The sequence below is a fragment of the Pseudochaenichthys georgianus genome, chromosome 3, assembly GCF_902827115.2.
Source record: "Pseudochaenichthys georgianus chromosome 3, fPseGeo1.2, whole genome shotgun sequence".
NCBI classification, from domain to species: domain Eukaryota; kingdom Metazoa; phylum Chordata; class Actinopteri; order Perciformes; family Channichthyidae; genus Pseudochaenichthys; species Pseudochaenichthys georgianus.
This window is the reverse complement of record NC_047505.1, coordinates 37665639-37688887: the sequence shown is the minus strand read 5'-3', so window position 1 is coordinate 37688887 and position 23249 is coordinate 37665639. Positions and strand designations below refer to the sequence as shown.

Here is a 23249-nt window from a genome sequence, read left to right as displayed (position 1 = left end):
CTTAGTCCACCGAACCGCAGACCCCCTCCCCCACGACTACGCCTCGAAATCCGATCCATGTATATTACAAACAGGATTGGTGACAAAGCGCAGCCCTGGCGGAGGCCAACCCTCACCGGAAATGGGTCCGACTTACTGCCGAGGACCCGGACACAGCTCTCGCTTTGGGAGTACAGAGATTGGATGGCCCTGAGTAGAGACCCCCTCACCCCATACTCCCGCAGCACCTCCCACAGTAACTCCCTGGGAACTCGGTCATACGCCTTCTCCAAGTCTACAAAACACATGTAGACCGGATAAGCGTACTCCCAAGCCCCCTCCAGGATCCTTGCGAGAGTAAAAAGCTGATCCGTCGTTCCACGACCAGGACGGAATCCGCATTATTCCTCCTCAATCTGAGGTTCGACAATCGGCCTGACCCTCCTTTCGAGTACCTTGGAGTAAACTTTCCCGGGGAGGCTGAGTAGTGTGATGCCTCTGTAATTGGCACACACCCTCTGATCCCCCTTTTTAAAAAGGGGAACCACCACCCCGGTCTGCCACTCCTTCGGCACTGTTTCCGACTTCCACTCAACGTTGATGAGACGTGTCAACCATGACAGTCCCTCAACACCCAGAGCCTTCAGCATTTCCGGGCGGATCTCATCCACCCCCGGGGCTTTGCCACTGTGGAGTTGTTTGACGATCTCAGTGACCTCCCCCCGGGAGATTGGTGTTGATCCCCCGTCATACTCCAGCTCTGCCTCTAACATAGAGGGCGGAGTTGTCGGGTTCAGGAGTTCCTCAAAGTGTTCCTTCCAACGCCCTAACACTCCATCAGTTGAGGTCAACAACGTCCCATCCTTACTGTACACAGCTTGGATGGTTCCCTGCTTCCCCCTCCTGAGGTGTCGGACAGTTTTCCAGAACAACTTTGGTGCCGCCTGAAAGTCCTTCTCCATGTCTTCTCCGAACTTCTCCCACACCCGCTGCTTTGCCTCGGCCACGGCTGAGGCTGCTGCCCTTCGGGCCTGTCGGTACCTTGCAACTGCCTCGGGAGTCCCCCGGGATAACAAATCCCTGAAGGCCTCCTTCTTCAGTCGGACGGCTTCCCTGACCAGCGGTGTCCACCAGGAGGTTCGAGGGTTACCGCCCCTTGAGGCACCTAGGACCTTGAGACCACAGCTCCCCGCCGCGGCTTCGGCAATAGAGGCTTTGAACACCGACCACTCTGGTTCAATGTCCCCAACCTCCACAGGAATGCACGAAAAGTTCCGCCAGAGGTGCGAGTTGAAGGCCTCCTGAACTTGGGCCTCCTCCAGACGTTCCCAGTTCACCCGAACTACACGTTTGGGCTTACCAGGTCTATCCAGAGGCTTCCCCCGCCACTCGACCCAACTCACCACCAGATGGTGATCAGTTGACAACTCCGCCCCTCTCTTTACCCGAGTGTCCAAAACATACGGCCTCAGGTCCGATGATACGATAACGAAATCGATCATGGACCTTCTGCCTAGGGTGCTCTGGTACCACGTACACTTATGAGCATCCTTATGTTCGAACATGGTGTTTGTTATGGCCAATCCATGACTAGCACAGAAGTCCAGTAACAAACCACCACTCCGGTTCAGATCAGGGGGGCCGTTCCTCCCAATCACGCCCCTCCAAGTGTCTCCATCATTGCCCACATGTGCGTTGAAGTCTCCCAGCAAGATTAAAGAGTCCCCTTCAGGAGCCCCATAAAGGACTCTTTCCAGGGTCTCCAAGAAGGCCGTATACTCTGAACTGCTGTTGGGTGCATAAGCACACACAACAGTCAGAGTTTTCCCCCCCATAACCCGCAGGCGTAGGGAGGCGACCCTCTCGTCCACTGGGGTAAACTCCAACAACGAAGCACCTAACCGGGGACTTGTGAGTATCCCCACACCCGCCCGGCGCCTCACACCTTGAGCAACTCCGGAGAAGAATAGAGTCAAACCCCTATCCAGAAGTAAGGTTCCAGAGCCGACGCTGTGCGTAGAGGTGAGCCCAACCAGATCCAACTGGTACCGCTCCACCTCAAGCACAAGCTCCGGCTCCTTCCCCCCCAGAGAGGTGACGTTCCACGTCCCCAAAGCCAGCTTCTGCCGCCCGGGTCTGGTCCGTCGAGACCCTCCGCTTTCACTGCCACCCTTCTGGCAGCGCACCCGACCCCATCGTTGTTTCCCGTAGGTGGTGGGCCCGCGGGAGGGAGAAGCAGAGGTGTTGCCCACGTTGCCTTTTCGGGCTGGGCCCGGCCGGGCTCCGTGGCAAGCCCGGCCACCAGACGCTCGCCGACGAGTCCTCCTTCTGGGCCTGGCTCCAGAAAGGGACCCCGGGCTTCCTCCGGGCCGGGTATCCTCACTTCTTGTTTTTCCTTTCATGAGGTCTTTTGAACCAATCTTAGTCTGACCCCTTGCCTGAGACCAATTTGCCATGGGAGACCCTACCAGGAACACAAGGTTCCAGACAACACAGCCCCCAGGTTCATCAGGGCACACAAACCTCTCTACCACGGTAAGGTGCTGGTTCTTCAGAGAGGTCCCTGGGAGATACTTGTCTACAGAAAATGTGCCATGCAAAAAATCTAAACATTAGTTCTTGAAATGTACGATTTATAATCTTGACTGAAAACCCAGTTCAAAGTGACATGCAGATGTTTACCTATCTTCAGGCCACAATTCATAGTGCACTGCACACATGTACCCAGTCGTTGAATCACAGAACATATTCATGTAATTTTATTATTTCAAAATATAAATCTAGGCTGTCTTCTGTTATCTAAATTTGCCACACCAGGCAGGTTCAGATGGTTATAGAAAAAAACAAAACATATTAATTACATAACTAAAATTCAGCACACACTGATTTACTGAGACATTTGTAGAAAATATCAAAATCAAATCAAGTTTTTTCTTTAGAAATATTTCTAATCTTTAAAAAAAAGAACAGCACAATGAACCTCTTCAGGTGAAATATTCAAATTAAATTATCTTATTGAACTGCTCACAGCTTCATATTATTCACTGATGTATATTACTACTTAGGGCTATGATATAGAAGTACACTGAACAAAAACGGCATTTATTTGCCATTTATTTACGAGGCTGTAAATTAGAATATATTCCCCTGTACTTTTCGTATTTTACACTAAGTACAATTTGTAAGGTAGGCCTATTTGTCTATTATACTTATTTATACTTATTTCGATCTACATTTTGTAATCCTTTATTCTACTTTTTACTCCACTGCATCTGGGACCATTAGTTAGGCTACTACTTTCCATATTCAGATGAATAATATTATTTAACCATTCATCTACCTAGCAGAATATGGGGAAATAAAGAATTAGCTTCAGTTTTTATCAGTTTTAACATTGAAGTGATGTAAACATTACCACATGAATAATCCTAATTTGATGATATGATAGACATATTAAATTAGCCTTTCTGCACACGTCCAACCTTTATCCGCTAGTGGGCGCTCGAGTATTTGGAATCGAGGATTTAGGGAGAGTAATGCATGCAAAAACAATTATGCATCATCTGTAGCCTTCAATGAAGTCCTAAACAAAGTAAATATGTCTATAATTATACAGCGCTTTTGAGGCACTTTTTCGAATTGAAACGGGGCGCGTGAATTGTTATTTACACATTCTGCGTTGAAAAATGAAAAGGATTTAGTGGAGCTGTTGTAAAGTGTCGTAAAGTTGCTGACGGCTGGCCTCGATCTGGCGCTCCCTTTCGGCAGAGAGGGGAACAGCTGTGTTGTATGTATCAGGCGAACAGACGACCTGCTGGGTAAACAAGAGTGGATGCATCGAAAGGCAGGAATGGCAACTTCGTCGAGGGCTTATAGTGCGACATTTCTACTCAGTCAAATAGAAACACAATAGACAGGTTGGTCTACCTTTTTGAATTCGATATGATTGTTTTGTGAGGCTAAATGGCTTAGTATGATCGGGTATTTGCTGAGTGAAGTGGAACTAGCCTTTACGTTAGCTTAGCTTGTAGCCATCCAGGGCCCATTGCCTTCGATGTTGCTTCTCGGCTCAGCTCGGGACTGTGTTGTCAGTTTCACAATCCCAGCCACTCTCCTCCTCGGATCGCGATTTCTATGCAGGCCTGTCTAGTTGCACTTAGGGTTAACATTTGGATAAATGCTCGTGTACAACTCTTGTCATTATTCCCCACAGGATATCACCTCATGTTACAAAAAGGACGGTGACATATTTTGAGAAAAGGACTTAGACCCAGGTACGTGCTGTCTTTGTTGTCTTCTGTCTGGAGTAACTAATATGTGTCAGGCTAGGTGGCTAGCTATCTTTTTTCATTTCTTTCGTGTCTTTATCTTAATTCTCTCAATATAAGTTGATAACCATAGATATGCATCTTTAAATGGTTCTCCATTAACTCGAGTTTATCTGGCCCTAGTGACTTCAGCAGCGTTTGTGGGATACACACAGACAGCAGCCGAGCTTATTGTAATTGTTTAGCGTTGTAGAAACTGCTCAGCCTCAGTTTCAGGCTGCATACTGTCAAGCTTAATACATCTATGATGCTCTTTTTATTTGTGCTTGCCTAGCGAGAATGGTTGCTAGTCGTTTAGGAGACAGAAAGCACAGATAGAATTGTTAGCAGCAGCTCAGCAGTCCTGTCTCAGTCGTACATCTTGAATTGGTTTGCTGTTGCCATTTCTGTTACACCATATATGTTATGATAAAAGTAGCTACGAAGGCTATAATTGATAGTATATGCAGTATCTCTTACTTATAGTTTTGAGTACCATTTTTTTTTTTTACTAGAAATGTGCATTATTCAGCCTTGGTGCATGGGTTTTTTTCCCCTTCAGGGCTGTCCTCTGAGGCCCCTGAATTCAGGCATGTCATTGCGCAGCTTCCTCTGTGGCATCTGAAGGACTCTCACTTATTAACTGAATTGTATATAAAAGCAGAAATCACTGTGGCCTATGTCAGGCATCATATACCTCACTAGCTATTTTTCACAAAGGTTGCCGCTTCAGGTCAAGTGACAACTAACATGTTACTATGAAATCAGTTGTGAATGATTAATGCAATTACATTACTTAGTATATGTTCAGCCACATCACATACTAGTTAATGCAGTGCAACCACAGGAATACCAATAACACCTTTACCATCTAATCCAATCCTATACAAAAACCCTGCAGCAACACAACCAGGAATGTTGTTGTGTTACATTTATTTTGTACTGTGCCAGAGGGATGGAAAGGGAATTGTGAACAACTGCTCCACTATGGAATACAATGACTTCAATGCAGTAGTTGAATGTTTAGGCTATGTTTTACCATGTTTGTCAGGCTTTGTTTATTAGAAGCTTGATTTCAATGAAGGTAACATTACATAGGAATCTTGATAGATGCAAGACATCCAAACGTCTTAATATTGGTAGTAGTGTAGTCTCAGGAAACAATGTTGATGGGACTAGCGCAGCATTGGTTTTGCTAGATCAGTTGTTCTTCCAGATAGTCACATAGACAGGGTCAGTACAATATGTTCCTAGATACCTTTGTGAAAGTAAAAGTAGCTTCGTGAATTTGTTTTCTGATTACATCATATCAAGAAGTGTGGTTGGCTTGTCACTGTGGGTGATATCCCTTCCCTACATGCGTATAGTGCATATTAATCATGTCATTTTCTTCACACTGTTCTTAAATTATTAAAACGCAGTGTGTTTTTGCTAAAAATACAAAATTAGGATGTCCAAACTGATTCTTTTGATCGGTAAAAGTAAATAAGCCTCTTCATTTCACTTGATTTAATATACTTGAATTGTTTTCCAACATGCAGCAATATCACAATATCCTGCTTGTGATCTAACCATTTAGGGGGATATTAGAACACATATCTATGGGCATATCATTAAATTGTATCCATTGCATTCAAATTAGCCTTCAGGTGTATTGACAGCTGAGGGCGTGGGGACTTTTGATCTTGAGTCAATTTGTAAACCTTGTTTCTCAGAATCATGTTCCTTGTCAATGCCAACATCGCCGTTGACTGGCAGAGGGTGTAGTAGGTCATGACATGAGCCATCTGAAAATCGAAGAGTCTTAACAGAGAAATGTACGCTTTGTTGTATTTCGAAGAAGCCTACATTTCAGCAACGCTGGAATTTGCCGTTGCTCCGGGAGACCTTACACTGCTGTGAAAATTCCGCCACTGTAACATGCCTCAAGAGTCTCTTTCTTCGGGAGTTACTTTTCAGTGATCAACATTTTTAACGAACTGTCCCAAAGTCAAGACGTAAACATGAGATCAGATTCATGGTGGATATCCCCCCTTGGGATCATATTTGTATTAAGTCTGTTTGAACTGTTCCGTTGAATCAAGAATAAAGCAAACACATCAGTATTGACTCAGCCATTACGTTTGACTCAGCCTGAGGGTATTTATTTCTACCTTTAATCAACAACCTTGGGTCCTGCGGTCTTCATTTGTACTAACATACATAATGACTGAGTGAATGAACATGTTTCCTACATGGAACACTGAAGTATTGTAGTAGGCATATTCATGTTTGCTTTTTGGACTGTGTGCTGTGGACCGATCAGTAAAATACCAGAAAATAACTTGGAGTAATATTTAGTTTGAAGATATTCTGATGTGCTTTAATGTAAGTAAGACTGAAGTCAAACAACTAACCAAGGACAGTATACTGAGAATAACAATTATCATATGATCTGTATTATGAATATATTAAAGGTGACATGTCATGCTTTTACGGTTATTGCCCGTCCCCTTGTGTGTTATGAAGGTTTTTATGCATGTAAACGGTCTGCAGAGTCAAAACCCTCAAAGTACACCATGTAGCGAGTAAAACTCTAAAACAGAAAATACCTCCCCAAAACGCCTCGTTGGAGATACGTCACTGTCCATTTGATTCTTCCGGGTACATCATGATGTCATGTCGTCCCCGGAACGAAATGGACCAATCCGTGGAGCCGTTACGTTACTTACGTCCGCGGAGCCGTTACGTTAAGCCCCCGCTGATTGGTCCAACTTGACCAATCCACGGACTTCCTCACACACTCAGTGCATGCAGCTCTGCTGATCTCTCCTCCCTGGCTGCAGGCTGATAACAGACAGTTGGGATCGCGGTGAAATTCTCTCTGCAGATCCATTCTCACAGCGTTTATCAACCTTTTTCTGACTCAATATCAAGCCACCCTTATTGTTTTGACTTCGGCTGTGACTTTGTGTGTGCTCAGGGTGAGTTTGGCTGTGTTTCGCTGTGTATCGCTAAACAAGGAAATCACACCTCCACAGAGCTTCGCGCGATTCACAACGTCCCGACTAATCGGAGCACACTGGGCTCACAGGGAGGGGGGGGGGCAAGAGCTGCAACGAGCCGTTAAGGACAGAGAGTGAACACACATACTTTACAGAGATGCTGTATGCGAAACCAATGTGAGTTTGGAAAATTGCACAGTATAAATCTATTCTAGTAGACCTCAACAATGGAATTATGATCAGTGGAAATGGCCATGACATGTGACCTTTAAGTCTGGACAACAATGTAAATGTTGATGCTACATTTCTTTTCATCTAATAGTGTTACTGAAATGTGCCTCTCTTTTACTAACTAACTTTTGCTGTTTATTTTGAAACCTTTTAAGATTTCCGTGGTAAGCGTAGGTATTATAATTTGTCCAACAAGCTGTGTCGTCAATCCTGCAGAGACTAACGTTGTTACATTTAATAAAGGTTCAATTTTTTTTATAGTGATCTGATGGATGGAATCCATACATTTAACGTGGTAATACATTATACATTTAAGCAGCAACTAGTCGTATCCTCAAACCAAACGAATCAGATTGGATTGACCTATTTACCATATGGAGTCAAAGTTGATCTTGACAAGGCACCATGATTTATCACTGATATTTGAACAGGCCATTGGTGACTGGCTTACGTATGATTTATACTTAACAGTGTATTTTAGCATTGCATTGGTGGATGAATGAGAATAGTTAATTTCACTGTCAAACTCATAACTAATTGTGATGTTTTGCTTTTAATTCTTGGGAAATTGGTTGTCCTCTTCGGATCATTTGAACGTTTTTAGTCATTGACATGTTTTGTCATTTGGCAATCATGCAGCACAACGGATTGTGCACCTGTAACTCTTTTCCCTTCTTTTTTTCCAGGTTTTGTGAGATGCAGCAGATAGGTGCCTAAGAGCTGATGCGAGAGCCCTTTCTGTTTACCCTTTGAGGACGCACCTGCCACCATGAAGAGTGAGGTGCCAACTGAGGCCCCCAGCAGACAGGAGCATCTGAAGGAGCCGCTGGTGAACCCAGAGCCCATGGAGGCAGCCAAGAGCTTCCCTGACAACATGGAGGTGATCGGAAAGGCAGGCAGTGAATTTGAAACCCTGTGTGAGTCCAGGCATCGGCCCCTGAGGGACACAGGCACACACAGAGACTCAGAACGGACCCTACCTGGGCGCAGAAAAAGAAAAGGCCAACAGGCAGGGCCCTCAGACTGCTCGCTGAAGGAGGGCCACATCAGTGAGAGTTCACTGGCCCCGCAGCGTCCCAGGGTAGAACTTTTACAGCACCCCAGTGAGGACGAACATAATCACGATTCCTCCTTTAGTGACTGTGCTTCTTCCCCTTCCTCGAGCCTGCGATTCGGGGACTCAGACACTCTTAGCTCAGAGGAGGAGGGGAGGGAAGCTGGAGCAACAGGGGGCCAACACAAGGCTCCTGCTCTGACGACAGGCGGAGCCGCTGCAGTTGGCCTGCGCCCTGTTCTGGGTCGAACTCGGGGGAATCGCTCTCATAAGTGGGTGCGGTCTGAAGCTGAGCCAGTGCTGCTGAAGCGGCCGTGTCTGAGCAGCCGGCGGCCTCTTCATAGGAAGCGCTTTTTGAAAACACCTCCTGGAGGGGGTCAGCGGACTCAGAAGCAAAAGGAAAGACTACTACTGCAGAAAAAGAAACGCGAAGTGATTGCACGAAGGAAGTATGCTCTACTCCACAGCACCAGTAGTTCCAGCGAGGAGCTGAGTAGTAACTCTTCCTCCCCCTCGTCTACGGAAGCAGAAGATGAGCTGTATGTAGATGTCAGCAGCACCAGCAGCCAGCCGAACAGTGCTACTGTAGCCACAGGTAATTACAAACCATCACTCTACTACAGTTTTATGAATGTGTTGCAATGCTGTTTAATATTGTTTTACAGATTGGTTTCAAGTAGGCTGTATCATATTGTTGAAAGCATTGTAAACCAAAGGGAAGGCTCAGGAAGCATAATACTGTTGGATTTCAGTGTGATCATCACCATAGCACCACGGACTACAGAGTGACTATGCAATCAGGGTCAGTCATTGCGTGTATTTTTAAGGCTCACTTGGAGAAGGTAAATGTATTTTATTGATAAACAATCCATAAAATAAGCTTTGAATGGCTAACACAGTAGGATAGGGCCGTTTGTAACTAATGTTAGATAAGATGGCTGAAGAGTTATCAATATCATGAAAAGTATGTCTCCTTATGCTCACAGGCACCAGAAACTCCAACGTTGCAGAAGTGATGCACAATCCAGCATGAATTAACATTTTGAATGCTGTAAATTGCTGCAATAGGAATTAATATTATGCACTGAAAATAGTGTTAATTTTGTCAGATATTTTTTTATTTAGTTTTAGTCTTAGTCCTGTGTTAAATTTCCGTTTTAGTCATATTTAGTCACCTTCATCCTGTTTTTATTTAGTCACGATTTAGTCGACTAAAAGTCTGAGCATTTTAGTCTTATTTTAGTCAAAGAAAACTAATTATTTTAGTCTACTTTTTGTCAATGAAAACTGTTGAGTCTTTTTTAGTCATCAGATTATATAGAACATTTCAGTCAAACTAGTCTAGCCAAAACCAATAATTTGTCATTTTAGTATATATAAATAAATAGGATTATATATTGTATAACACAGGTTGAATGATTAAGCAGCTTTGCAGAGAGTATCTGGTCAGGTTTGTGGTGTTTTTACCAGCTGTGTTATGGCCACATTGCTTCCCTTCTGATGAAACAATGCATTCGCTTTTTTTCTCCGCCTCATTGTAGCGAAAATGGGCCCAAATATCACATCGTTTCTTTCTGCCAAGCAGTGGTGTCTTTAGACTTTTTCGTTGTCAGTCATTTTGACGGACAGGATCGTAACATGTCCGTCATAATCCATTATTACCCGTCGAGTACACAATTTATCACACACTCGCGCTGACGGGGGGGGGGGGGGGGTAATTCGGTTAACGCGAGTGCGACCACTGCTCCCAAGCCCTGTTGTTGCCATTTCATTTTCGGTTAAATACGGTTACTTAGACCCCGAGTCTTCCTGACGGTTCACAGTGTGCTGCTGCCCGGTGTAATTCAAATGTACCGCCGCGCGCTGCACAGACACACAGCTGCTGCCCTGCCGTAGCACCGCAAACTGACTGATCAGAAATGTAACGTTATCTTTGATAATATTTCGTCTCCTCATTTTTCGTCAACGAAAGTAAAGAGAGATTGTGGCATAGTTTTTATTTAGTAAACTACATTTTCGTCTCGTCACTTTTCGTCAACGATATTGCATGATGATTTCGTTACAGTTATTGTTTACTGCCGTCGGTGACGTCTCGTCATCGTCTCGTTTTCGTCATGGAAAAAAAGGTCGTTGACGAACATATTTCGTCATAGTTTTAGTCAACGAAATTAACACTAACTGAAAAGCAGAACAGAAACACCGAAATGAAGAGGTCAACACATTATACAACTTTCAAAATGAGCTGGCCTCACAAAATAGGTTGTTAGTGTTGTACATTGTTAGTGTTGTTGCTTTCAGAAAGTGTTAAGCTTTTCAACCAAAGATTTCCAGTTTCCTTCACTGTTATTATGTGAAATGAATTGTCTATAGCAGAAGTGTGATGATGGTAAGCGATTGCACTTATTGTCTGTTTACTAAAGCAAGATCAAGAGTCTCTAGGTTTTTCATTCTGCACCTGGTGATGTCATCCTACCTCTCAACCAGAGAATAGGAAGTAAACCGAGAACTCACCTCCTATGTGTTCAGCTGTAGTGAAAACATTATGGCTCATGCCTTCCACATGGCATCCTATTGCTGCTCGAGTGAGTCCCACATTAAAATACTAGGAGGTAAATGTAAAAAAAAAAGAAGTATTTAAGCCTTTAAATTCACTTTTGCATAAACAAGGTAACGTTGCAATATGCATAAGAATATGGTCTGTGTGTCTTGTTATGGTTTGGGCACAGCTGATGTAGGAGTTGCTACTCCCCTCTGCTGTTCATAGTCCCACACCTGGCGGGCTGTAATGGAAACTGCAGCCCTATGTACCTGTCAGAACAACAGGTTTATACGCCTCCTAAATCTAAACTTTCTGCTCTCGTATATTTTGAAGTAGCTGTTTAGCCTCAGCAATTCTTCTTCTGCTGTGATCCTATGGGAGAATGGAAAGTTAGTTGTTGTGCCTCTATGGGGGGGGGAGGAAACTCAGGCTCTGTTTAATGACAGCCTTTGCATAGATACAGCAGGTCTCACAGGGAAAACCAGGCATTTGTTTACAGTAGGGGAAAGTAAGGAGGCAAGTGATGAAACCTGCCTTCTGAAGGCTGGAGCAGGTGTGTGATGTAGCCTGGGTTCATTCTACCTCTAACACAAGGACAAGTTCATTAATTATATGAAGAGTTGACTTTATATGACAGTCACACCTGTACTGTTGTTTTAAGATCAAATATAAATCCCATTGTGCTTGCTTTTGACATCATCAATAGCAGTTAAAGGAGTCAGTCCTGTAAATATCAGCAAATGGCTTGTTGGACTACAGAAAGTTGTGCCATGTTTTTGACATTTGTATTATGTTATAAGGTATTTATTTGACCTAACAAACCCTGCACACATTACAATTGTCTACAAGTTGTAAGAAAAGTAGGATGTTGTTGTTTGTGTAACCATGTGAAGGCTTCACCTCAGTGCCAGGCACCACGTCTTGCAGAGGGTGCTAAGCAGCAGTTCTCAGGGGACATTTGGAATATAAATCACACTAGAGAATTATGGCCAGGCACTAAGTGTTGTGCCCAACAGCACAGTTTTCTTTTTCTGCAGCATACCATTGTTTGACTTTGTTCATCACTAACACAAGTTATGTAGCAATTACATTTAGTGAAAGGCTTCAATGCAGTCACTGTACTGGTGAGTCTGAACAGAGACAGCTTAATGTTCTGTCTATATTGAATACAAATGTGTATATAAAGATTGGAAACAATAAAGGTGACAGAAAAAGGTTATTTAGATTTACCTCTTTAGAATTTAGAAGGGGACTTGTAACTTTACGAACAACATTTCATATATAAATAAACATTGATTGATTTGTGTAACGATAAAAGTTGTTGTGCTCATTTTATGAAAATTGTAATAATGTTATACTATAATACTCTAATAACTGCCATTTATCAGTCAACTACCCTCATCTGTGTTCGTTTTGATCCCTTTTGCAACCACCTATTCCATGTGAGCTCACCTGAGGGGGCTCACACGGTATTTAGTTCAGGCAGAGATAAAGTGAGATCTAGTGCACAGGCAACCAATCACAGCGCAGATTTAGGAACGTGGAAAGGGAAAAAGCCAATCCCAACGCAAACAGAGTTGAGCACTGATGACCTACATTTCTCCCGGTAAACTGTTAAGCCCGATGATACTGCTGTTAGCATGATGAAACTGGAGAAATACTATCTGGCTACCTACACAACTTGCTTTTTCAATTGAAGCCATGCAAAAAGACCAGAAAGGCAGAACCAGGCTTACAAAAACAACCCAGTAAAGTGTGAAATATATATACATGTAATTCCTTATAAATAAACCCAAGCAGTCAAGCTAGAAGTTATTATTTCAAGTATGTATTTTCTGTCGATTGTATTGTAGTTGTAAGCTTTCTCTGCTTTTGTCAGATTGTTTTGTGTATGTCTAAACTAATTCAACTGGTGTGCAGGTGCCCTGGATGAGGATGTGGTTGTGATCGAGGCAAGTCCTGCTCCAACTCCTGCTGTCCCTGCAAGCGAGGAGATCAACGTCACCTCAACAGACAGTGAAGTGGAAATTGTTACAGTCGGAGATGGTTTCAGGTAGGCACTTCAGCTTTTTCAACAAGCATTGACATAAAATGCTTATGTTCATTTTACATTACAGTAGCTTGACTGCCCCGTACAACAAGGGGTCTGAAGTGTATTCATAGTGGTTTTGTTTTAGAGATGCATGTTTTAGAGATTCATGGCAGTCTTATTCTTCTGATTTAGTTTTCTGTAAACAGCGTGTGGTCCCTCCCTTTGCTTTGTCTAAAGGTGTTAGCAGGCAGGAGGACACCACTTTTTAGATGGATAATAAATATAGAATATTTACTTGTTTGAACAAAAATTCGAATTTTCCCATCAAAAGAAAGTTACAAAAATGTGTGTGTATGCTGACGCTTATAGTTTGGTTTAGGACCTAATATTGCACCCTGAGGTACACCACAAATATTCTTGCCAAATGAAAGAGCATTTGTTATTGGGAGTTATCTGGACTTTTGAAACCTGGAGCTCAGGACAAGCTTCACAGTTTTATTTGCATGACTGATCATGTGGTGGTGTTCTCCTTTCTTAAAGCGTGAAGAACCCCCTTTCCCTTTTATGTGTTGATTACTAGGCTAGTCTTTGTCTTTTTGCTTTTTTAATAACAATAACATGTTGTGTTTTATTCCTAATGTTTGCCTTTGGCTGGGTTCTTTACTTGAACTTGGATGTTAGTCAATAGTCTGCCTTCTCTTTTTATTATTACTCATCCTATCATGAAGCACCAGTGTATTGGATTAGGGCGTTCTTGAGCGTGTGTCGCACTTGTGATAGCGCACATGAAGCAACAGACAAGGAACAGTGAATGAAGCAATATTCTGGTTGTTTGGAAAATAAACATGTAGGCAGTGGAGAAACAACTGGAGGATAAGCTTGGATGGACATTTTATTTATGGTTTCAATATGAAACCTCTCTTAATTGTAATAAATGGTATTTATTATTTATTCATGATGACTATAGAAAACAACCATTTTGGTTTTGTCACTACAAACATTCTTGTTTATTAATAGCCATACATGTATGGACACTTGATTAGGACTGTAACCACAGTATCTGTTAGTGTGTGCATGTATAATAGAAGTAAAAAGGGAGTAAATGCAGTTTGCTGATTGTTGACGTTTAAAATCTGTATGGTTTCGTTATGATTAAACAGCAGAGGGTGGGTGGGTTGCAATGTACTCCACTCCAGTGTTGCTCATTCCATAGCTTGCATTGCCCTGATAGAATAGGCTGCATGCCTCGTTGTTTATAGAAACAAAACCACATCAGGCTGAAGGGACCTGCTCTTTGCCCATGTTGTTTGATTCTAGAAATGCCATACATAAAGCTGACTGCTTTTGAGAACAAAGGTTCATAATAAGTCGGTGGCATTAGTGGGCAGCTTGAGTGGCAAGGGAATAGTTTTCAGTTTGAGCACTCTGAAGGGTAATTTTCAACCAAACCTTTTGCCCTTCATGTTATATTACTTGTTATTAACACTGACTGTGTTGTTAAGAGCAAGTGCCATAGTGAAACACTAAATGTTATATTTTTATTTTGAGATAGAATACTAAAATGTTTTCGATCGCTCAAGCCCATTTACTAGAAAATGTTACCTGGTTTCAATACATTTCTATAACACAGTTTGTAAAGGTCAGAAAGTAGAATGAGGCAGGTAAACATTTTCAGTAAACATTGTCAACAAATCTCAACTATGATTGTAGACGCACACAGTGATATTTAACTGGTAATGGCAGCGATGTATGCACAGATAAATGTTGTATATTGAGCTGTTTAAGATGAAAATGTCGGACAAGCTCTTGCCCACTGTGATATCTCTGACCAAAAGCTACATTTTGAGCCCATCAATCAGTTCCTGTAAGTAAACCTAAAACACATTATATACCAGAACAAACTGTAAACCCAATGAATCTGTATCATGTCCACTATATCATCTTATAGAACACCAAACTAGTCTGATACTTTTGAAAGGGCATGGCTAAATAGGGTAGTTGATTATGCTTTAAGAAATATGTTAAGTATTAATAGGTGTAATTGGAATATGGCTCTGTTTTTTTTTTAGATCTGCTAAATATCTACAGTGCGAGAGCAAGACTTTAGATAGATAGCTCCCACTGTGATTCCCGGCAGCCCAAGACATTTTCCTCACCACATTAAAAAATCGTATTTCTCAATTTTATAATATGCCTTCCTGTCTCAATTCTCCCTAATAATACTCCTCTAATTCCTCATGTAGGCGATTAAGCAGCTCAATTCGCAAACCTCTGCCCCTGTGCTACCCTCTATCTATATCCCTTTGTAATCTTTTTCCAACACAGTATCTATCCTTCTTCCATACTTTCCGTCAATGCATCAGTAATATCTGAAAATAGTTCCCAGGAGTGATTTCACCAAGCTGGGAATGCTATGGCTTGTCTAATCTTCCTGTTTTCCTGACTGTCAAAGATGTCCTGGCTCGCTGGAGAATGCAGCTATGAGCTTCTCTGAAGGGGGGGATGGGCGGCAGGGGAGCAGGAGGGCGGGGAACCAAAGGCCAACAGAATGAGCAATGAAAGCTTTGTTGACACCGCCAGTGGTCCGATTTGTGAATGTGTGTTTGTGTGCAGTTTAGTTCAGTATGGACGCAGGACACACATACACAAAAAACACATAGTGTAGTTGGGCCCTGGCTTTATTTGGTAGTGTAATAATGTGTGTTCTATGTGGAAATACCAAGTCTACCAAGATATTCTATTTTGATCAACCTTCATGGGGTTGATAATGTTTGACTTCTGTTAAAACGTTAAAGAGAGATACAACTTCATGGTCGTACGATTCAGTTCAACTACATCCTCCACAATTATCATAAAGTTGAATCTTTAGTATTGTGTTTAAAGTCTGGCCATATTTTGTTTTTGTCCGTGTCTAACATGATAAAGTCAGGGTTAGGACAGTATTCTCGCTTCTGCTTGTACAAAATGTGGATGTTCAAATACAGTTTGTCAACCAACAGCGGCACGTTAGGTATTTTGTGCAAAATGTCACTAGAATTGGGGCAAACATTTTGTAACCCAAACCTGCTCTTTCACATTGCTCAGTGACATGCTGTCAGCATTGACATGTTTAATTTGAACTGTTTATTTGTTGGTGTCGCTCCACAGTACACTCGGAGTGCTTTAGGAGAACATTCCAGTGTTTTAACAGTGCATTGTTGGGCGTGTTTGGCAGCAGTTTTACCCAGATAGCAGTATGTTACAATAAACAAGGATTATGTAGAGGATATGGATGGAAAAAATAAAATGCCTCGATCAGATGCTGTCCTGATTCTGTATATCAGATCAGGACATGCGTAGCAATCCCCACACTTTTTGAATGTGTAAATCCTATTCATGTCTGAAAAAGTAAAGTTGTGCCTGCATTTGAGATGGCTACAAACAAACGGATTTGAAAGTCCCCTGCATTTATTGACTGAGCCACAAATATGTCCTATGAACCTAAAATAATAACCTCTCCCACTAACATTTGGAGCTTTACTAGACATTCATCTTGCAGATTAAAGTCCACTTGCCCAAATGTTACTTAAAACGTATGCCAGCAATCAAAGCTGTAAACACAACTTTGTACTAGTTTGGTCAGATTTATTATATATGCCTTTATTTAGACTTTATATATCTTGCTTATATTCTCTAGTCTTAATGGTTATCTTACATTATAAAGTATAGACATGTAAGGGATATTTTTACATGTAGCCAACTAAAAGTGTACTGTGTAAGATCTCGTGTTGCTAATTGATAAGTATGTGGTAAAGCATTATCTAAAGGCTTTGCAATGCAGTCTGTGATTAAATAAAACATTTCCCTTATTTTAGATAAAGGGACAAGCATCGGCCGGTTCTCTCCTCAGTGCCGAGTTAAAAAGTGATGTCATTATATACCTAATTGTGAAGACAAACGTGATTTGTTTAAACGGTGCAAAGTGTGTTTCATTAACACATTGTTTACCCCTCTTACAGCATTGAATCATGCCTTGAATGACCTCATTCCTTTTAAATGTTAACCCAGTAGTTTACTGCAGATCTCAGCCCCCCCCTCTTCCCTGGGGCTCGTGCTCACATCACCTTGGCACAACCTCAGCCCCCCATTCCCATAGTGTTCATGTTTACAATGTACTGTTTTCATCTTGCCTCCTCCCCCCTCCCCATTTTACCCCCAGGAGATCATAGTGGTAAACAGATATTTACAAAATAATCCCAGGTCTACTTAATTAGGCTCTCCTCCCTAATGGCCAGAGTGGCTCCCTGGGATCAACCAGAGCGGAGGAGCCTGGCCAATTATACACCAACACACTCACCATGTGCCCCTCTCTGCACACCGCCCCCATTGCTGGGTGTTTAGTTGGTAGTCACAGACACACTGTGTGTATGTATGCACAAGTTTGCTTTAGCGATTTGTGCGATATGAAAGTTAATAAGCTTTCTCGTCTATTCCACTTGCATTGTGCAACATGTCTCACAGGAAATTGAATTGGAAGCAGACAGTGTGAGCTGATGGGAATCCCCCTTATCACCAACAGCAGGGAGAAAGGCATTTCCTGCATTAACACACATCTGAGGAATGTGATCAAAGCCAAACTAATTCAGCATAAAGAGGAATAGATCAATAATTTAACCAGTCAATAACCTTGAATACCATTATTTATGCATTAACCATTTGTTTATACAATCTTTGAACTCATGTGCTTACATTTGATTATACACAACCAAGACATGTATGTTCCAGTATTCCATTTAATGAAATACATTTAAAATATGAAATCATAAAAACAAAAATGTTAGTTAGTCGCTTCGCTTGATAGCTGCCTGACAGAAATAATGAAGTATTGCTAGGGTTTTCATTTTTCAAGGCAACACAAGTTTATTTATATAGCACCTTTCAACACAAGGCAATTCAAAGTGCTTTACTAAAATGAAATGCATAACTTTTATATACATACATACAGGGTTAACATTTTTCCAATTGTTTCTTTAATCTCAAATAGTCCCCCACTCTCTGCTGGTTGAAAACTGTCTCTTTTTGTCAATGGAAACGTGTTCCAGTTCACCTGACTTGTCTGATTCTTTTCTGCAGAAATCTTGCAACCACAGGCAATTAACGATATGTTGAATCCCTTTTTATAATGTGGTATGTGTCTATGATTTAATCAATAAGAGTCACCAAGCTAGTTAATGGTTTAATTTGACACACCAATAGCTCCGTAGCTATGATACATTTGTGGTTAACAAGGCAATGTGTTTGGCTCTCATCGTACCGCCTTTTCCCTCAGCTCCTGTGCAGTTTTTTTTTAAACACTCTCAGGGAACAGCAGCTCAATCCCCTAGCCACAAAGCTCCATGGTATCCGGCTTTACGGCACTCCCATATAGCCTCTAGTCTGTTGTCCCCCGGGCTCACCCCTCCTCCCTCTGATCCCAGCGCTTTACGGCACTGTGGGGGGAAATGCAGCTATTCCCTGGCCTTTTCCTACAGTCTCTGAGAGCAAAGGGGAGAGCGACAGAGCCTTTGAGAGAGAAAATTAAAAGGAAGAAAAGAGGAAGGGCCGAAGGCACGGCAGGAGAGGTACAGAGCATTCAAGCGAGATATAGGAAAAAGGAAGGTGGGTGGAAAAAATTGCGAGATTTAGATGGAAGGGGAAGGGGGGGGGGTGGTTGTAGCTGTCCAGCTCCATGATGGCAATACAGAGGAAACAGCTAGCTGTAGTTTCTTACATCTAAAAAAGTGTGCGTTTGCTCTGGTGTTTTTGAGTCAACTTGTGTGCGCTACAAAGTGTGTACTGGGTCTACAAAGTCCTACCATTCTTATACTTTCATACATAATAGAACACATCTGTGGGATACATAGACCACAAACACTGTTTTGTTTACATGATCAATGATGATACATGAATTACTCTCATATAGATGCATAAACATTATTAAATGTAAGCTAATCTAATTTTAAAAAAAAAGGCTGTCTTATAATGGACTCCTTGGTTTGTGACTGTTATCTTTCTACAAATAGAATCCTATGCACTAAACAAGTGCTCTAAAAATAAACCTATGAGGAAAATATCTCTGTTTGCTCCCAAAATTGAATAACCTGCAACAGAACAACTCTCTCATCAGAAGACAAGCACTCTCCGCAAGTGCGCTGGAAATATTCTGACATACTCAAATAGATCGAAGACGCTGGCTTTGTAACATGAACAAAATATTCCCAGTTTTGCCCTTATTCTGGAAAAGACAACATTCATACTAAGCTGTTTACATGGCCAGTTACATTAAATATTCAGGTTTAAACACACCTGTCAATATAGATTTGTTTCTAGCGGTGGTGGACCCCCTTTTTACTTTGTATATCCGCATTTTTTTTTTTTATCAAATGTTTTTATTCACACACGTACATCCGCATTTATGAAAATGTCCACAATGCAAAAATGTACGCATTTCCAAAAATTGAATCTATAAAATCTATTCTGAATGAGCTGTATACATGTTAAAATAATGCTCATTAAGGCCGAGTAATATGGGCATAACATACATATATGAATTGGAAAACCCCATTCAATATGCTGTATACATAACACAGTCATTGTAAATGTTAGTATTTGCTCCATATAAGGACGTTTGACCTGAGAAAAACGTCAATCCTCAATTTGCCAAGACAGTGCGACTATTTTATTTCCTTCGCAAAAGGTAAATGTCACAGATGACCAAAGTCTGGCTGCGACTATTTTCTATTGAAGTTGGATGTAATCGTTTTTTTGTCTGTGTCTTCAGGTCTCGCTCAGTGGGGGGTCTTAGCAGGATTTGGTCTAGCAGTTGCTCCCAGAATCGTCTCCAGGAGCCACGCGGACGTCACCGACTCTCCACTGTCATCCAACCACTACGTCAGAATGCTGGGGAGGTGGTGGACCTCACTGTGGATGAAGATGGTAAGAAAAAAACTCTTCTTATACTTTTTCTGATCAAATCACCTGCCAGCAGTGACACCATGATATGTTGCTATGTGAAGGTCTTAGACATTCCTCTTTTGTACATTTTAATGGATGCTTAGATTGCTAAACACAGATGTGCAAACATTATCCACTTAGTCATAAGAATAAAGAGTTTGTTGTTCTTCAATATTAACCATTCATGTTAACTTTGTGTAAAAGGGAGCTGCTTCAGAACTATAGGTGTTTGTGTGACTCTCTTTATCAGCCCACGCCCATGACGGAGGGTATTAGAGCATTTGCATTTTCAATGAGTTGGAGAGGGAAATTAATTTGTGAATATGAAAAGCAGATGGAGTGCACACACTGGAATACTAATAGGCTCTTCTGTTGTCTTCCACTGATAAACCGAGCTACAGGCCATAAGAGCATCACTTTATTAGATCAAGTGTCAAATTTGAAGTTATCACATGAATTGTGAAAACTGTGTCTTTTAATCTACTAAAAACAAATGGTTCATCTACATGTTTTTGTGTATGAGTTTTGTGTAAATGTTCTCAAATGAATAGAGCACAAAATACAAAATACTTTGTAACTTTTTTTGGTTTAGTAACTCAAGAAATGTAACCTAACGTTTTGTCCAAGAGCTGCATTCTCTTTTTCTGTCCTTTTTTTAAATGCAGATTCAAACCTGTAGGTGTCCCTCTGAGAAGAAAATTGTTCTGAATCAGCACCTGACTTTTTCTCCCCACAGATCTCACAGTTGTGCCAACAACCTCTGGCAGCATTCACCCTCAAACTGTCAGGTCGTCCTCTTCATCATCTTCTCATCATGCCTCTACCTCAGAGCTCAATGATGCACCGGGCCCTTCCACTAGCTGCTCGGGCTCAATACCTGAAAGTATGCACACCCAGAGGCTGAGTGGCTCCAGCCGCACAGCCACAGAGGGTAAGACAGGACCAGAAGCTTTAAACTACTTCATTTCAAATCTTATGCTCTGAGACAGCTTGGGTCCAAACATATTTCCTTTAAGCTGCTGATATAACTGAAAAACTACTAATCATCTTACCTGTAGTATTGGAGCTATTTATCCATCTAGATTTTGGTGTGAGTTGCCGAGTGTTAAGGCCCTGACACACCAACCCGATTTTGGGAGTCAGAGGCCGTCAGAGGCTGTCGGGCATTCGCGGCGCCGTAGTCAGGTTGGTGTGTCCCGCACCGTCGACCGTGACACGCCTTATTTGGACTGCCAGACCCGATGCATGGCCGATTCAACATGTTGAATCGGCCATGCATCGGGTCTGGCAGTCGGACCAAATAATCACTCTGATTGGCTGTTCAGCTAGCAAATCAGTGCATGAGAAGCGAAGCGGAAGTGAGGGACGTAAACAAACGATTTAAGAAGGCACACACAGACTGCTATTCATTTTCATCTCATCATGGCGATCTGGAATGATGCAAACGAAGACCTGCTCATCACCTTCATCCAGGAGAGGCCAGCTCTGTATGATATTACGGAGAAAAGATACTCCTCTTCTTCTCTGTCTTCCGGTTGTTGCCTCTTTTGAATGACGAATACACACTACCGCCGCCTGCTGGTAAGGAGAGTTATTGCCACTCATGCACTGAAGTCGGTGCGGTGTGTTCCCGTGCGACACATGGCCAAAACGCAGGAGAACACGGCCAGGCAAGAGCCGACTTCAGCGTCGGCTAGTCCTCTGGTGACTGCTTGGTGTGTCAGGGCCTTTAGAGATATGTCAGAGATGCACGCTTTCTTCTGCGCACTGATCGTATTGGCAGGTGTAGTTTGGTAGGAGGAAAACAGTTCAGAATGAATCTGCCCACGGCATTCTACTGCATGTCGTCCTGTCTCTCCTCTGCCTTTCCTGTTGCAAATTTTCACCACCAAATAAAATTAAGGGAAATTAAAAAAAAAAAATTAGAGTAACCATATATATTCAGAACACAAGCAGACGAAGGTAGACTTCTCAAAGGCTGATATTTCCAACCCTCTGCAACTCACACTAAACAATCTAGATTGATAAATAGCACTACAGGTAAGAGGAATAATATAATCTTCTTTTATTTTGTGGGCAACTGTCCTTCTAAAATCTTAAAACATTAAAGTAGCCAAGTTAAACTGCTTTCATATTCAAAACAAAAATCATTTTCCATCCATGTTTACTTTCTGTTAGCTGATGCCTTTTATATACACTACGGCCAGAAATAAACTGGGACACATAATGTTCAAAAAAGTGTCGTTTTTTTTCTTTGTGGCACGTTTGAAGGTACTAGATTTTCAAAAACCGATGTGTACATTTCTCCATGGATTAAGCTTTCCATACTAACATAATATTAATATTTGCAATATTGTACTTTTTTTTTTTTTTAAATAAAAAAACATTTTAAATATTCCATATTGTATAGTCACATGTTGTTTTTCTTATTTGTTGCCCTTTTTTAAAAATGCTCTCCTGCTGTTCCATCCTATATTTTCCCTACTCATACTGTATGTCTTCCTCCCTTCAGATGACAGCAGAACAGGTTTGTCTGGTACAGCAGGAGAGAACGCCGGCGCAGCCATGCCTCGGCTCCCGTCCTGCTGTCAGCAGCACTCCCCGTGTGGAGGCCCCTCCCCCGGTCACCTGTCCCTGAGCCACTCCCACTCAAGCTGCCTGCAGGCAGCGTCCTCTCAGCAGACCGGGGGCCACGTTCACAACCACAGCAACGCTCACCACTTCATCCACCATGTCCACCACCCCGCTCCACAGCCCCCCGGGACCCTGCCCTTTCAGGAGCCCAGCTGCCCCGTGGAGCGGCCCAGTGCTCTGCCCGCGTCCTGTGCTGGAGTTGGCGGCACCGGCAACCCGGCCCACTACCACGACCAGGTATGCCCACACAGCTATTAGTAACACAATGGCACAATTGTTTTTTGATTTGTTTCTCTAAGTGCTGTTTGCTGTTCTTGAATTGGGTTTTCCTCGCCATGTTATTTATTGATAACAAAAAAAGACACTATTAGCAGCTCCTAAACAGCGGCAATTGTTTTGAAGACACTCAACAATGCAGTCAAGTTAGCCTTATATGTGACCCGCTCTATCGAAATCAGTCGGAAGTCGCAACGGCTCATTTCAAAATAAACGTGGATTTGCGTAAAAAACTATTTTT

The 23249-nt window shown here is 42.3% G+C and overlaps 1 protein-coding gene across 1 annotated transcript in view; it reads left to right on the top strand.

Moving 5' to 3' along the window:
• Nucleotides 1-3733: 3733 nt before the first annotated feature.
• rnf111 (ring finger protein 111) overlaps nt 3734-23249 on the top strand; it is a 41736-nt gene continuing 22220 nt past the window's right edge. The window contains 6 exon segments of the mRNA XM_034111871.2: nt 3734-3896; nt 8188-9150; nt 13015-13147; nt 19926-20080; nt 20835-21029; nt 22611-22969. Coding sequence (XP_033967762.1) covers nt 8271-9150; nt 13015-13147; nt 19926-20080; nt 20835-21029; nt 22611-22969 — 1722 coding nt within the window. The 5' untranslated portion in view covers nt 3734-3896; nt 8188-8270.